Source organism: Lissotriton vulgaris, chromosome 1_1 (genome assembly GCF_964263255.1).
Source record: "Lissotriton vulgaris chromosome 1_1, aLisVul1.2, whole genome shotgun sequence".
Classification (NCBI taxonomy): domain Eukaryota; kingdom Metazoa; phylum Chordata; class Amphibia; order Caudata; family Salamandridae; genus Lissotriton; species Lissotriton vulgaris.
In genome coordinates, this window is record NC_141685.1 from 1,165,090,250 (window position 1) to 1,165,106,746 (window position 16,497).

Sequence of the window (16,497 nt, forward strand, 5' to 3'; positions counted from 1 at the left end):
GAGAAATTAAGTTCCTCTGAAGACCAGATGTTCCCCCATAAAAACAGGGGTGCCATGTGTATTCTATCTGTAATATAATCTATACCCACCTCCAAGTGACAAAATGAGGTAGGCGAACTAAACTGGATAAATAAGAGTCTCTTCGGAAATTTGTACTCAATTATTTGGATCTGTGTACACTTTTGATATCCCCACACTCCTGCAACATCAGTTGCTCCTGAAAGACATTTTGATTTGTGTAGGGTTATCAGCTCTGCAACAGGATTATGACCAAGTTTGGCCGCAAATCGAAACAGCCCCTCAATAACTCTTGAAGCTTGTTGCACCCAAGATACTAAAAGTCGGTCCCAATTTAGGTTAGAATTAAACACATTCCCCAGACAACTAAAGTTTTTTACCTTCTCAATAGCTATCCCATTCACTGTGTATTTTCGTTGATTTGGGCCCGCATACCAGGACAAAGGCTTTCTTATAATTCACCTTCAAATCTAGTGACGTCATATATTCGGTGAAAGCATTCAAACATCCCTGGAGGCTGTTGGCAGTCAAGGCCATTAGGACAGTATCGTCAGCATACGACAATAAAGGTACTTAGGCACCTGCTATTCTCGGAAAGTCCAAATGTTTGTTTAACAGAAACTGCTCCAGCCCATTTGTATAAACCAAAAATAAAAACGGGGCTAGGATGCAGCCTTGCCGGACCCCCTCTGTCGACACAATGGGCTTTGTCTTCTCTCCCCCTGGGCTATACCGGAGAACTACAGAAGTGGAAGCATGTAGTCTGCGGAGGAGAGACAAGTGGTTCCTCAAAGCCCATATCCAGTTTCAGTTTATAAACTTTATTTCGGTTGTTAAAAAAACCATAAAAGGTAGCCAAAACATACAATGGACAAATAACAGCCAGCTTATTGATAATTTGGACATAAAATACATACATTTGACACCTGGAAACGACAATAATTTGATAATAAATAAGTTATAAAAACCCTTAAAACCAGTCCACAACAAATTCATGATGAAATAAGATAAAATCGGCTTCAATTTACAGGGGTACAGGAAGTATAAAACACATGTAAAAATATTCAATAAATTAATATATTTACATGATATTATGAAATCAAACACATAAGAAATTTAATTTGTTTCACATGTTTGCGTCTAAGCACCCATACCCATCCTAAAAATTTAGCAGTTCCAACTACTATTGGGCCTTCAACAGAATATTTTAAGATTCTGAAGGCCTCTAGGCAAGATCTGGTACCCAAATTAACACAAATGGGTTTAAGCCATTTTTTTCTGGGTGCAGTGTATGCTTGACAAACAAAAAAGGCATGGGTCACTGTTTCATTAACGTCGGGACAGAAAGGACAATCACTAGACTTTGCCATACACCATTTAGAGGTGAAAGAATGTAAAGGCAAAGTTCCAACCCTGAACTGATTAAATAGTTTTCTGTCGCGAGTAGACGTGATGAGATTGCAGTAACCCTCCCATTTAGTTTCGTGTTTTATGTCAATAAAAGCCTTTGTCAAGGAACCATGTGAACAAAGTGAAAACCGCCTCATAGTGATATGATTTCAATAAGCTGCCTTCAGCTCCATTTTACTAGGAAAAATACTTCCCGTAGGGATATCCCACAGGTGTTTCAGCTCTAGATCATATAACAGGTTCTTTATGGTAGCAAACCAAAGGATCGTATGTTTGGTGTCCATATCCCTCACTTCTAGCACTGCCTGGGCATAATGCTCAAGTTCGGGAGTAACCCAGAGCCGCCTCCAGTATGCTAACAACCTGTATCTGGCCACATCTCTAATTGATTGACAGCCCAAATCCAAAAGGAGAGGAACGGTCGGTGTAGATTGGGGGAGACCAATGATGGACCTGAAAAACGTATTCCGGACCAACACTAGTTCATTCAGATTGGAGTGACCCCACAACTCTACCCCATATAAAATAGATGCGCCAATTTTGAATTATATATCTGTAGAACTGGGGCTATTGGTTTAGTATGTGACCGTTTATGCTCTCTGAGCAAAACACCAGAGAGTTGGGCGTCTTTTATAGTGAGACAATCTAATTGGGCTTTCCAATTAAGTTTTCTATCTATTAGAACCCCCACGTATGTAAATGTCTCCAGTTGTTCAAGAGATCCATTACTCATCTTAACATCCCTGATGAATTTCTTTGAATGGTGCAGCACCGTATATTTAGTTTTATCAACGTCAACTATTAAATCATGGTCTGCACAGAACTCTTCAAACCTTGTGAGGGATCGCTGGAGACCCTGCCTAGTTTTTTGATATGAGAGTGTCGTTGGCGAACATTAAGAGAGGGGTCTTATTACCAGCTAAACACGGAGCATCTGTGGAAAACTCTTTAAAATAATTTACCACCCAATTTATGTAGATGGAGAAGAGGGTTGGTGCAAGGACACATCCCTGCCTCACCCCCTTCTCCACCAGGAATTTTTCCGTAGTTCGACCTGCTGCGTCATTCCTGACCTGGGCATAATTCTCAGTATGCAGTTTAACCACAAGAGCTAGAAGCTCCAGTGGTAGGCCCAGTTTCAAAAGAGTTGACCAGAGCTTAGGACGAGGAACCAGGTCGAATGCTGACTTTAAGTCAACAAAGGCAGCATAGATTACCCCTTTCCCCAATGTAACTGTTCGCCAATATATTAAAATGAATTTTAAAAACTGGTCCACAGTACTAATTGATTGGCGAAACCCTGCTTGAAGATTGGAGATGATATTTGAATCCTCCAACCATTCCTGAATTCTACCTAAAACCACCCTGGCAATAACTTTCTGAACACAATCAATCAGTCTTATGGGCCTGTAATTGCCAGGGTGCAAACGATTGCCTTTTTTAAAAACCGGTAAGATAACCGCACCTGCCCAAGAACTTGGAAGGGAAGCACCATGGGCAATAGCATTAAGAAGCATTGGATATACAGTGCCCAGGAGTCGACAGCATGTAAAAATACGTCAGCAGGGATACAATCAAGCCCTGGAGCTCTACCTCTTGGGACCTTTAGGAGAGCAGCTTCTACTTCCTTTTTAGTAAAAATTGCTAGGGGGACATAAGAGGGCATCACAAAAGGTACTAAATCTAATTGACTGGCAGCAAACTGGCCCTTGTAATGGCCTATCCATAAATCAAGGGACACATTGTTAGATGGTATATTGCTAGGGTCCCTGTTACCCCACTTAACTATATGCCAGAAGGCAGTCATGTCCCTACCCGTGCAGGAATCTAGCAAGTCATTCCAGTGTCTTTCGTCCCAGTCCCTCTTGGCTAGAGATTGTGCAAATTTATAGGCCACCCTTTTCTCATGTATCAGAATACCATCTTTGCTTTTTATAGCCAAGGCTAATTGTGCATAGGCAGAGCAGCAGGCAGAATTATACCAGACAGAAGCCTTCTGGACCATAGAGGTTTGTCTTGGTTTTGAGTGGACACTAAAAAAATGTTTAAGATTACTAAAAAAAGTTTCCTGGACCTCAGTAGCAGTAGACAAGAGTGAACCCTGTAATTGGTTATCATGTAGGGTAACTATGGCTTCAGCCAGCATACTATCCATCAATTCCAATTGATCAGCCTTGCTTGCCACAGTTGACCATTTGAGCCTGCATAAGTCGTTTGTTAGAAATACTTCAGGAGAATCTACCACGGGTCCTGTATTAAGTTTGTATTCGAGTTTCTCACCTCCATATAAAGGAGTAAGGGATTATGATCACTCTCCAAACAAGGAATGACCTTCATATCTTTCATAAAAACCCAAAACTCTATAGATAGAAGAAAGTAATCAATACGACTAGAACGCGAGCCTGAGACGAACGTCGGTGACCCCTTTTTATCTGATAAAGAACATCCCATTGGCAGCTCTCAACCCGTGTTCAAGGCACAGAACTTTGAGTTGCAGAGCGGCCCCGGACCATCTCTTAATAGGCTCCAGATCAAGGGGAGGTATTGACCACTTGTCATCCTCCTCTACAGTTAAAAACATGTTGTGGAAGTCCAGGGGTTCAAAAGTGCAATTAAAATCGCCAGCCAATAGTATATGACTTCCTACTCCATATTTAATTAAGAATTCATCAAGGAACGCTATAGTTTGAGTAGCCTTCCCTCCTTGTAAGCCTCTAGAGTAAACATTAATTAGGAGGAAGTCCGGAAATACACACTTGCTAACCTTTATAATAAGAACATCGTGTGAGTCTGTACATATCTCGTCCAACCTCCAATTTAAACTTTGCCTAACCCACGTTGTTAATCCTCCTTTAGGGCGTCCCGCTCACCTTGAGCAGCTTATTTATAAAAATTAACATAGACTTGGCGAACAACTTGATCTACCGCCCAAGACTCTTGAAAACACAACATGTCAAACCCTTCAACAAAAGAAGAATATTCACTTGAGACAGTCTTATTAGTTAAACCTGCTATGTTCCATGATCCAATACTTAACCCTACGGGTTGTGACGATGAATCAGGAATAATTTCACGGGGATTAACACTATTCCTGGTCAAAACGCAGCCCAACCTTTGGGACATGTTGTTCTCATTACGAGGTATACCCTGAGCATTTACTAGACAATCAATAAGCACATCTAGATTACCACTTTGATCAGGGCCTCCATCACCAATTGCCAAGGGCTGGGCACTTTCCGTATGCAATATTAGATGGGAACCATTAGTCGCAGAAACTACTGATAAAAGTGATACATCATTGTCTACGGGATAGCCCAGTCAATCATTACTGTCCAAACCTGACATTATGGCATTATGTGTTGGTACATTATATTTGTACGATCCATGGGCTACACGGGTGGCCTGAAAAACGCCCTGTGGGATGGGCAACGGTTGATTCTTCTTATAGAAAAAAACAAGAGGTAAGTTACTTATATCTGCTTCGCTAAAGAGCCTAGAACCAGCTCTATCTAAAATCGTTTTAACTAGGGAGGGAGAGCCAAATTTCAGCACCACACAATCACCTCTACAAGCTTTGGTTGACCTGCCAATCCACAAAACCCTGCGAGCCATTTTAAACTCCCTAAATAAATGGTCTCCTAGCCCTGTTTTATTATTTAGGTAAAAGAGTGACTTATTTCTCAGTGATGCCCAGTGTTCATCCTGATCGAATAATAATCTGGGAACATTAGTCAGTATCACAGTATATGGAGTGGCTTCAGGCACTAAGTTAAGATGTTCTTTTGGGCCAGTCCAACCCCTCCGGTCATTAACATTGTTTGTTTCTACTATTCTCAGCCCTACATGAACCCCTCTTGAAATACTGGGTAGTGGGGGAGAAGGATCATTGGGTAAGACTGGCATGCTTTGAGAGTGAAAAACACGAGAGGTACCAGAAGTCTGAGTGTAGGAACCTATAAAGTGTTCATTCTGTAAGACAAAACCAACAGGTTAATGTACAAGGTATAACAATCCTAATAATATGGATGTAGAACTGCAGGAGAAGAGATGACTAGAAAAACAGCCTAAAGAGTGCTTGAAAAAGTACCCATCAGCCCGCTCAATAGCGGAGCATCGTCATCTGGGTTGCATGGTTGAAATTGTGGTATCCAGTGTGCCCTTCCCTAGAAAAAATCTAGGGCTAGCAGAACTTGGACCACTTAGTTGACCCTCAACCATTAAAGATGATCAGGTGCAGACTGAAAGGTGCTAGGTTGCAGTGCTCAGAAAATTGTGAAAAAAGAAAGGGAAAAAAAGTTGTAATCCACGTGTTCTAAAAATACCTAACTTGATGTCATTTGTATAACTTTATTGGGTCTGACCATCAAGGTGGTATGATTAAAAGCGGAGTGAAAAATAGCATGCAAGGAATTGCTATTCACCATGAATGTAAATTGGTCGACATGTTTCCGCCTAAATAGGCTTTCTTCAGGACCTATGATGCACTACTGCAACATTTACTTACTGTGAAAGAAACTACAGAACTGCTCCAGTTCCTCAAATGAGAAAATGGTATTTCTTCTCCCAAATTGTAGGGAGGAATCGCCTCACCTCACCTGGCACTGGCTCAGAGTGAAGGAGGCCACGCACTCTCCGTCGTTGCCTTGCTCTGTGTAATCCCCCTCGGTTCATTACACAGAGCGAGGCAACGACGGAGAGTGCGTGGCCTCCTTCACTCTGAGCCAGTGCCAGGTGAGGTGAGGTGATTCCTCCCTACAATTTTCTGAGCACTGCAACCTAGCACCTTTCAGTCTGCACCTGATCATCTTTAATGGTTGAGGGTCAACTAAGTGGTCCAAGTTCTGCTAGCCCTAGATTTTTTCTAGGGAAGGGCACACTGGATACCACAATTTCAACCATGCAACCCAGATGACGATGCTCCGCTATTGAGCGGGCTGATGGGTACTTTTTCAAGCACTCTTTAGGCTGTTTTTCTAGTCATCTCTTCTCCTGCAGTTCTACATCCATTTTATTAGGATTGTTATACCTTGTACATTAACCTGTTGGTTTTGTCTTACAGAATGAACACTTTATAGGTTCCTACACTCAGACTTCTGGTACCTCTCGTGTTTTTTGCTATTAAGTTGGGGGACAAGGTACCAATAGGTCTATAAATACGACTCCCCTTAGGCCCTCTCTCACCCTTTGTTTTTTGATGCTTTGAGAGTGCCCAGGGGCAGAAGTAGTATCTTTTGGGATTGCTACAGAGCATAAATTTACCCCAGAGGCAATCTGACCCCTATTTACTTGGTTTATGGGGATAGGGTTGGGCGCCAGTAGACCTTACTCTATTTTATCGAGTCTCTGTTCAATCTTAGACAACTGTAATAATAATGGATTGAGCATTAACCGTAGTTTGTCTTCAATCTTACCCAATAAACTAGCACTAGAGTCGCTTGATAACCCGCATGTCTGAACAATTTTCTCAGTAGCAGTAGGTGTACATGATTCTATATTTCCCTGAGATTTCCCGCGCACCACTCCCCTAGTCTTAGCAATTTTATTTGCCTGCTGAGTAGTGTGCGGCAACCCCCCTGCTTTCCTTTTCTTTGACACAGGGGCAGAAACAGGGGTCTTGCCCTTACCCTTAGCTTGACACAAGTGCTGATTTCTGGTAAGAATTTTAGCAGGAGGTGACGGGGAGGTAGAGTGGACCCACTGGTAGAGAGTGTTAGATTGGCTGGGAAAGCTGTATGAGGGGTAATAAGCAGATTTTGCAAAGGCTCTATAGATGGTCTGGAGTTTAACAATGATCCTGCAACAAGCGCTTCGGATGAAACGCGACGAGGTTCTAAGGACAGACGCCTTTCTGCAAGTATGATTTCATTGTTTAGAACAGATGCTGCCCTCGTCAGAAAAGCGTCCATACCTACAACACTTGAACCACCTACCCCCCACGACAATCTTTACTCATATTGAATGACGTGTACAGAGCAACTACTGCAACTTAGATAGGCAATAACACAATAGCTGTACTGGCACAAAAAAGTCACTGACCATGAAGTGAAAATAATGTCCGGTGGGTCCTGAAGGGGTGGTGGCCCAGTCCAGCCTCCTCCGGGCTGCAATAGGCGCGGACGGGCCCTCCCTTGGCCTAGGCTTCACCCGGGCAGCGCCTGCGCGCGTCCCGCGCCACGGGAGGCGCGAAGTTGTTTTAAGCGCTTCCGGGCGCTTCACAGTGACGCAGGTGGTGTGCGCCCCTCAGGGGACTCTGGGTGATGTAGGCCCGGGGCCAGCACACAGGACGCGGAGCCCCCTTCGTTTTTCCGGCGCGAATGGAGACGGGAGCAGGTTCAGCTACGTAGTTTGACCCCAGCACGGCAGCAACAAGACCTATGGCACCAGGTAGGGCAAAGGCCAGTCAAAAGAATCCCGCGCCGCGGGAGGCGCGAAGTTGTTCTAAGCGCCTCCGGGCGCTTCACAGTGACGCAGGTGGTGTGCGCCCCTCAGAGGACTCTGGGTGATGTAGTCCCGGGGCCAGCACACAGGACGCGGACCCTCCTTCGTTTTTCCGGCGCGAATGGAGACAGGAGCCGGTTCAGCTACGCAGTTTGACCCCAGCACAGCAGCAACAAGACCTATGGCACCAGGTAGGGCAAAGGCCAGTCCAAAGAATCCTGCGCCGCGAAGTTGTTTTAAGCGCCTCCGGGTGCTTCACTGTGACGCAGGTGGTGGGCGCCCCTCAGGGGACTCTGGGTGATGTAGTCCCGGGGCCAGCACACAGGACGCGCAGCCTCCTTCATTTTCCGGCGCGACGGGAGCCGGTTCAGCTACGCAGTTTGATCCCAGCACGGCAGCAACAAAACCTATGGCACCAGGTAGGGCAAAGGCCAGTCCAAAGAATCCCCTAATCTAAAGCCCATATCTTCCATCAGTGCCCACAACTTGCTCCTGCACACCGTGTCGAAGGCACTGGACAAGTCCATGAAAGCCAGGTGGATCGACGCTCCCCTAGCCTTCCTGTACTTGCCCATGATCATCAACAAGTTGAGGCACTGTTCGACAGTTTCCATTCCTTTCCTAAACCCATATTGAGTATGTGTTATTAGTTCAGCATTATCAGCCCATAACTCCAAGCGTGCCAGAATCACCCTCCCCATCACCTTTCATGTGGCATATATAAGGGAAATCGGTCTGTAACAGGTCGGATCGTTTCCATTTCCCTTTTTGAATATTGGCACTACCACAGCTTTCTTCCAAGATTGTGGGGTCTGGCCAGTTATAACTGTTCTAAGTCAAGTCAATTTCCAAAATATACAACTGCTTGGCTAGAGCGATCAACCTCGAAGCTGGAGAATAGGGTTCGAGTCTGAGCAGGGACGCGCAACATCCTGTAATTCTGGGCAAATCACTTAATTTCCCTGTGCCTAACAAAATGAATGTGCCAGTCTGTACCACAATTGGTGCTCATGTAAAGGGCTCTGATACCATCGAGTTGAGTTCCCACTATATCAAACGCCATAAAAATAAAATTAAAAAATATAAAAATAAATCACACAGACAGATAAAACCTATACTAAGCAAAAATGTCCTTTTCGTGGACAGCGAATGGGGTGCCCTATCTGGGTCTCCAAATCTTTTCTACACTGGTGACCGCAACGGAGCGTAATTATGCATCACACTTATCCACACTCAAGACAGAGCTGCAATCCTGGAAGGGAGGCATGATCTCGTGGCTGTGTTGGCTGGCCATGGTAAAAATGACACTGCTACCTAAAATATTGTATGTATTGCAGACAATACCTGCCTGTTGGTCCATGGCAGAGGCGGAACTGGGAGTCCCTCGCTTGGTCCACTACTATAAAGTCTCTCAACTCCGATACATGTTGGAATAGTCCAGATACACTATAGAGAAACATTGGTGCTTTATTGATAAAGTCATTGCAGGGATATACATTTGAGAGATTCCCTGGCTTCCTAAGAGACATAGACCAGCGGGGGTTTACATTTTCCTGGTTATTCGGGCAACAATGGGCACATAGGACAAAGTGCAACTAACAAAAAACCTCTCCTCCCATGTCTCACCACAGACACCAATTCTTAATAATCCGGACTTTCCAACCGCCATGTGCAGACCAATGATCTCACCATGGCAAACAGTGGGTTGCAAGAGAATAGGCGATGTATTTTACTAAAACAGGCTCTTACACTTTACTAAAATTCAATCACAATATGGCATCATTCCATCTGCAAATTGGCAATACCTCACCATCAAATATTGGCTCATACAACCCCGTATAAAACAGCATGCGTCCCACCAGCTTACACTCTATTCAAAAAAGCTCTTAACTCTTACTTCAGACAAGCGCCTACTAGCAGACATATATGCATTTCTCAATACATACAAACATAAGGCCCCATCCCCTGCACAAAATCAACGGGAACTGGAATGTGAGCGCACATCTCCCACAGCGAATGGGCGGACATCCTACACCGGGCACGTACCTCTGCCTGTTGTGTGGGAAAAGGAGACACCATTGAAGATCACCCACTACTGGTATTAGACCTCTTCCCGATTGGCCAGATGGAAGTCAGCCAATAATGGCAAGTGCTGGAGGCACTGTGGACATAAGTGGACTCTATTTCTTATCTGATGGCATTGCCCCAAATTACAAACTTTCTGGTCAGAAATAATAACGGACCGTAATTAAATATATGACAGTGATCTCCCTCACTTCCTCAGCTACATTTTATTGGGCCTTCCTAATGCATTAACTTACCCATTGCACTTGGCACATAGACGAGCTCTCACACTGGCCCTCTGCGCAGAGAAACAAGTCATCCTGGCTAAGTGCGGGACTGATTATACACCAACAAAACCAGATAGGTTATACCAACTCTGGCACCTCTTGAGCCTGGGAACACTAACGTCAGTGATAGACAGGAAACTGTCTTTATTTGACAAAACTACAGTGTGTGTGATATCTGTTCCATGAGTATAGAGAGTTGACCTGTGAGAGGTATTTGAGGGTGCTTCGCCTCACCCAATAACCACCTGATCCTTCCAACACTGACGCCACACCATTGATATAACTTCCACATTTGCTAGATTGAATGTTCGATCTACTTTAGCCTTGAGGAATGCGGAGTGTACATACGCCTTTGTTATTCTTGTTACTTTCTTGTCTACTCATCCCCTTCATGCCTGCATATGCCATTAAATTTCCTGTACCGCGGGCCGGGGGTTGCAAGAGTGGGCTGAATGTAATGCTTGATTATCTTTCAATGAAAACCTAATAAAACCTAAACAAAAAGAGCAACATTCTCACATGGTACACATATGTATAGGTACCCAATTTTACATTTTTGTAAATGTAGAAAAACACCCTGTTTGGAACCCCAAATTAAGTGAGAGAGGAAAATCCTTCAAAAATAAACCGCTCATAATAAAATATCTGACTCTGTGCAACGTAAAAACATAAAACAATTGTTTGCGGCTGCAGGTGATGTGCCTGGGTCTCAGGATTTAAGTAGTCTGGTAATAACTACATCAACAATCAACTTCTTTTCATCTATTTATACTGTTTCAAAATAAACGTTTTATTTCTTCTAAAAAAGACAACTGAGGAGAGTAGTCCTTTACTGTTCACTTCTTAAAATAAAAAGGTAAGACACAACCACAAAACACATATTGAAATTAAAAATAAAGAGGTAATAACTAAATATTTACAGACGCATGCAATTGTTCTGTGGTGGGACACCATATCTGGTCTGGATGATGGTCAAGCAAGCTTTGCAGCAAGAAAACACTAATTGCAACCAGCACTTGCTCCCTCTGGCTCACCATCGGCCCAGAGGTAAGGCACTGCTCTGGATAATAATCAAGCCAATGTTACCATAAGAACATATAACCTTTACTCACATCCAGCCTACTCTGGCTGGAGGTAAAACATGAAAGCCCTCTAGTACAAAGGTATTCTGCGGTCACAAAGCTACTGCCTTACATAAAACAACAGCAAAGCATCTATTTAAAACGTATCTAATCCCTTACGAAGTTGAAAAAATCTTTCCCACTTATGAATTGTTTTTTGTAATTTTTTAAGAATTACAATTAGATGTGAAAAAGACATGATCCTCACTAATTTGTAAATGTGAGCTTGTCTATTCGATGGGCAGGTTCTGCTTTAAAAATATATTTACCATGTGGCATAGCAATTGTAGGAATGGATGCCAGCTGTCCCTTCATCCCAGTAGTCGTAGTTAATTTAAGGGGTTCTCAAACTGAAACGTGGAATCATAAGTATTAGGTAACTCTTTTTACGACCATCTACAAATTTTCAATTTACAATAAGACCATTAAGTGAATATATTGCTTCAAAAATTGCATTTTCATTCGCAAGCCACTTGGGGCCCGATGTACAAAACATTTTTGTGGTCGAAAAGGGGTCGATTCACAGAATTTTGCCTTATGCAACCAGAAAAATTGCTTTTTTAAATGTACAAAATGCGATTCGGTAACTTGTTACTGCATGGCATTTTGCACTTGGTATTTGGAAGGGGCGTTTTTACGGCGTCCCTTCCAAATACCAAATCGGTATGGTATGCATTATTGTTTTGCGACCGAATTCCGGTCGGAAAACTAATATTTTACTACCAGTTTAAAATGGTGTTAACCCATCCACAAAGGGGAAGGGGTTGTTTTGGACCCCTTACCCTTTGAAAATATAAATAAAAATATCTCTAAAGAGTAGGCAGTGGTCACACAAACCACTGCCTACTGTTAAAAAACGAAATTGCAAAGCTTAATTTTTTCTTTTTAAAGACATCCGGTTGAAAAATATATATAATGCTTTATGAAAAAGCAATCACAGACATAGTGGTCTGCTGACCTAAGCAGACCACCCTCCCTGTGATGGCTGTGATTCCCAATGGTTCGCAAATTACGCCCTACCTTAACATGCATTGAGGCATATCTATCTGCAACCGACTAGGAATCGCTAATGAAACTCAAAAGAGTTTCAATCAATCTGAATTTATGAAGCACGGCTAATCATAAGATAAGATATCCAGGCGCTTGCAGGTCCCAGAGGTTTATTCGAACAGCCAGGTCTTGAGGACCATTCAGAATTCCAGAAGTGAGGTGATGGTTGGGAGGTGTGTGTGAGACTGTTCCAGGTCTCTGCTGCAATGTGGGAGAAGGAGCATCCTCCAGTTATGCTTCGGTAGATGCAGGGAGCATGGGCAAGTGAAACTGGAGGTGAAGCGTAATTTAATATATGCGAGTCGTTGGTTGTGTACTTTAGGTATCCTAATGTTACTATATCTAGCCTTTGTTGCGAAGAAAGGGTATCCGAATGGGCATTGAACAACAGGCCCGCAGTTACCAAAGCCCTAAAAAACCTCTCCGAAACTGTAGGTGCGGGAACTATGAGATAAAATTCTACCTGGGCTAGGACAATGACGGGAAATGATGATGTAGCAGGTCCCTCAGCAGAGAAGGAGCGTGTTTAAGTTGGCAAAGCGTGTTGCAGGAGTGTGGCCATCAGCTGCGCATCCTACAAAGTTTATTATAATTATGTGTAAACCAAGTAGCCTACATACACTTACCTGATTTTTTTTTAATATAGGGAAGAAAACTTTTTATACTTACATTCTTTCATCATGCCTATATCAATGCAGCGCTTCAGTCGACAAGATTGACAGTGACGTCTGTTATCTTTGGTTATTCTGCAATCACCATTAAATGGACATGTGAAAATTGCCTTCCTTTTCATGCTCCTCCTACACAAATATAGATTTTTTTTAACAACGAGTGAAGAACAAACTGAGCAGAAAGCTAAAAAGGAAACTATCTAAACCATACAATAATAAATATGAAACTCATTATTTTTACGTTTTACTAGCTTGTTTATTTTATATTTTTTGGGAACGCTGGGGTGTTACCACAAATCAAACAACATTTGGGAGATGCTTAAACACATATGCTGTACGAAGGAAGCAGCCCAAAATGTTTTCAAAGTCCGATTCATTCCTAAAATGCATGTACAAGTTCAGCTTACGTTCAAAAATACTTCAGTGACTGCCCACATTGTAATTTTGGTTCACCAAAGGAACGGTATAAACTACTCATACAAACAAATAATTTGACTAAACACTGGGCACATCGCACTGCTTTCCCAAACTATAAATATTTTAGCCATAGTTAAACAGTGTTTGCTTGCAGAGAATCTGCTTCTGAAAACAAGTAAAAATATATAGTGGGCAACTGCTGCAATCCTGAAACACAATTAAAAAAGTATTAATAGTGGAACTGGAACTGCACCACTTGCTTTCAATACATCAGTGCCCCTAAGGAGTCATTTACATTTAACAACTTTATTTCGGCATTTATACCATAAAGGTTTTCGCATCATCGCGGGCCAAGCAGCAACATTAGAAAAAGATAAATATATAAAACATGTGCAGTACTCAAAGTACATCAAATTGATGCGCTAATGTCACGGTTAGTTGGATTCTGCAATGCATGGCAATAAAAAGAACTCTAAAATACCAGCCATAATAGAAAACAAGCATTGGAAATGCAATAGGTCTCGCATTTGTCTGATTTGGAGCTATTGGTATAGTAAATGCCAAAGTTGTTTACTTATGCAATAGATATGCCCTCGACACCTTAATAAAATAAGGAACTCCATTGTGTATGTTTTTATGTAGTATTACGGAGATAAATCGGAAATACTTCTCCTGGGAAATCCAAACAAGATCCCCACATCCCTTCCCTGGCCACCATGCATGGGAAAGCCACCAACCCCCAAATCCGAAGTTAAAAGTCTGGGTATCTGGCTAGACAAGGATCTCAGCTTCAAAACCCAGGCCAGAAAAACCGCAGGAACGTGTTTCGGCCTCATTAAGATGTCACGAAAGATCCTCCATCTGATCCCCCCCCAATCCAGAAAACTCCTGATGCAGGGGCTGGTGAACTCCAGACTAGATTACGGCAATGTGCTGTATCTGGGGGCACCAGCCTCTGTAGTCCACAGACTGCAGTGTGCACAGAATGCGGCTGCCAGAATCTTGACTGGAACTAAAGCAAGGTGTTCGGCCAAGCCAGCTCTCAGAAGCCTACACTGGCTTCCAGTGAAAGAACGGGTCACGTTCAAAACCTTGTGTATCTCCCACAGAATAATGCACGACGAAGGCCCCCCCATTCTGAGACCACTGATGAAACAGCACCAGTCCAACAGACAACTAAGATCCAACTCCCTCGCTCTCGCCAGCGTCCCAAAAATTAGGAAGGCCAGAACCGGCGGTCGCCTGTTCTCTTACAACGCCCCCAGATTGTGGAACTCCCTCCCACTCTCCCTGAGGCGAGAACACAATCACCTTAGTTTTCGGAAACAACTAAAAACCTGGCTCTTCCCTTGATCACCTCTCCCTTGCTTCCCCCTTTTTCTTTGAATCTTTGGTTACTAGCGCTGGGATGCCCTAGGGTAGCTACGCGCTCTATAAATCCCAAACTAAACTAAACTAAACTAAACTTATAATAAAAAGAAATAAAAAGAGAAATGTCCTTTTTGGAATAAAATAATAACTAATCCTGATTGGCACAGTTTTAAGTAATTAAAATTACTTTCTGGCATAAAACACAGCTTATAAAAAACTTGACATTTTACAACATATGTTGCTTTGTTCACTTACTGAATATGTTTTAGTTGTTTTTAATACTAGAATACTTGTATCCAATGTATATAGTGCTGATATGCCAAGACATCAGCTTCAAAGCACTACATAGAACAAGTACCAATAATTACAAAGTAGACAAAGGTAAAACAAAGGAGGACAACACAGTATAACAACACGTTCAGATGCGTAACAGCCCCATTTTGTTTGTATTGCTGTGTTTTCTGCTCCTCAATGTTTCATATGTTCAGTAGTAGTTATTGTCACAGATATTGTTCTCAGTAAAGCGTTCTCACCCACTATCAGTGCCTTTTATGTGCTATTAAAAAAGCGTCCAACTAAATATAGTTGCACAGAGAGACGCACACAAACGTGTAAGCACAGAAACACGCATACACAGACATGCCCACATTCAGGAACACAGCCAGCTGAAGCCTCATACACAGATACATGCAAATACACAAGCAAACATTTAAACACACACTCATGCACACATACATGCAGGCACCAGCAGATACATACAAACACAGACACACACGTGCACACAGACATGCAGTTAAGCAAGCATGCACATACATATACAGCATTACCAAGGGGAAATGCATCAACACACGCACGCATGTACTTAAAAAAGTACACACACACACACACTCCTACATACCTACACACGTGCACACTCAGACACACACGTCTGCAGGCATGCAAGCGCACACTCACAATTATCGTGTCATCAGGTTTGTTGGGATTAACACCTGTGTGCATCACGTTCTCGGATTTCAGGTGGATCATGGAGCATTTGTACAGCACACAACTGCACTAATGAGGCCTTGCAGCACTCGCACTGCAAACAGCAGGTCTAGGCAGACCTGAATGCTTTCTTGGAGAAGTATAACGTAGTAGCATGTTTCATGTGAGAAGTTTTGTGTGCGGAGTGTAAGGTTCTGACGAGTGGTGTGAAAAACACAAGCATACAGACATGCATACTTACAAAAGTGCAGGTGGATTCGTGCAATGGCGCAGCTGGGAGACCCCTGGGGGTGGAGGGAGGAGTTCAGGCAGAGCAGCAAATGCAGCGGAGGAGAAGAGGCATTGCTGCCTCATTAAGGGAAAGGTTGTGTTTGTGTCTAGTGGCGGAGGGCGCTTAATACAAAGCAGGAGGGAGAAAGCAAATAGAGCTTTAAGGAGTGTGCAATGGGAGACAAGGGGGAATGGTGCAGGCTGGCAAAAAAAGTGTGTATAATTTTGCATTGCGCTTTCACTTCAACAATAGTAGTTAAAGTGAAAGCACTGCATTGGTACTGACAGAGGCGCTGGCACTGCAATTTTGACCCCGCAGGACGCGGGCAGGCCATCTTCGGGCCCCCGCCATTGCTGCAGAGTGGAGTAGCGGGCCGCAACCAGAGCCCAAGGGAG

General features: G+C 43.2%; 1 protein-coding gene across 2 annotated transcripts in view; it reads right to left on the minus strand.

The window, feature by feature from the left end:
- Positions 1-16,497, minus strand: part of VDR (vitamin D receptor) — a 1,262,566-nt gene that overhangs the window by 932,141 nt on the left and 313,928 nt on the right. For both annotated transcript variants that reach the window (XR_015309792.1, XM_086964248.1), the window contains exon 3: positions 13,058-13,188. Coding sequence is in view for 1 of the 2 variants with exons in the window: in XM_086964248.1 (XP_086820374.1) it covers positions 13,058-13,188 (131 nt within the window). In the remaining variant the exon portion in view is untranslated. The remainder of the gene's footprint in view (positions 1-13,057; positions 13,189-16,497) is intronic.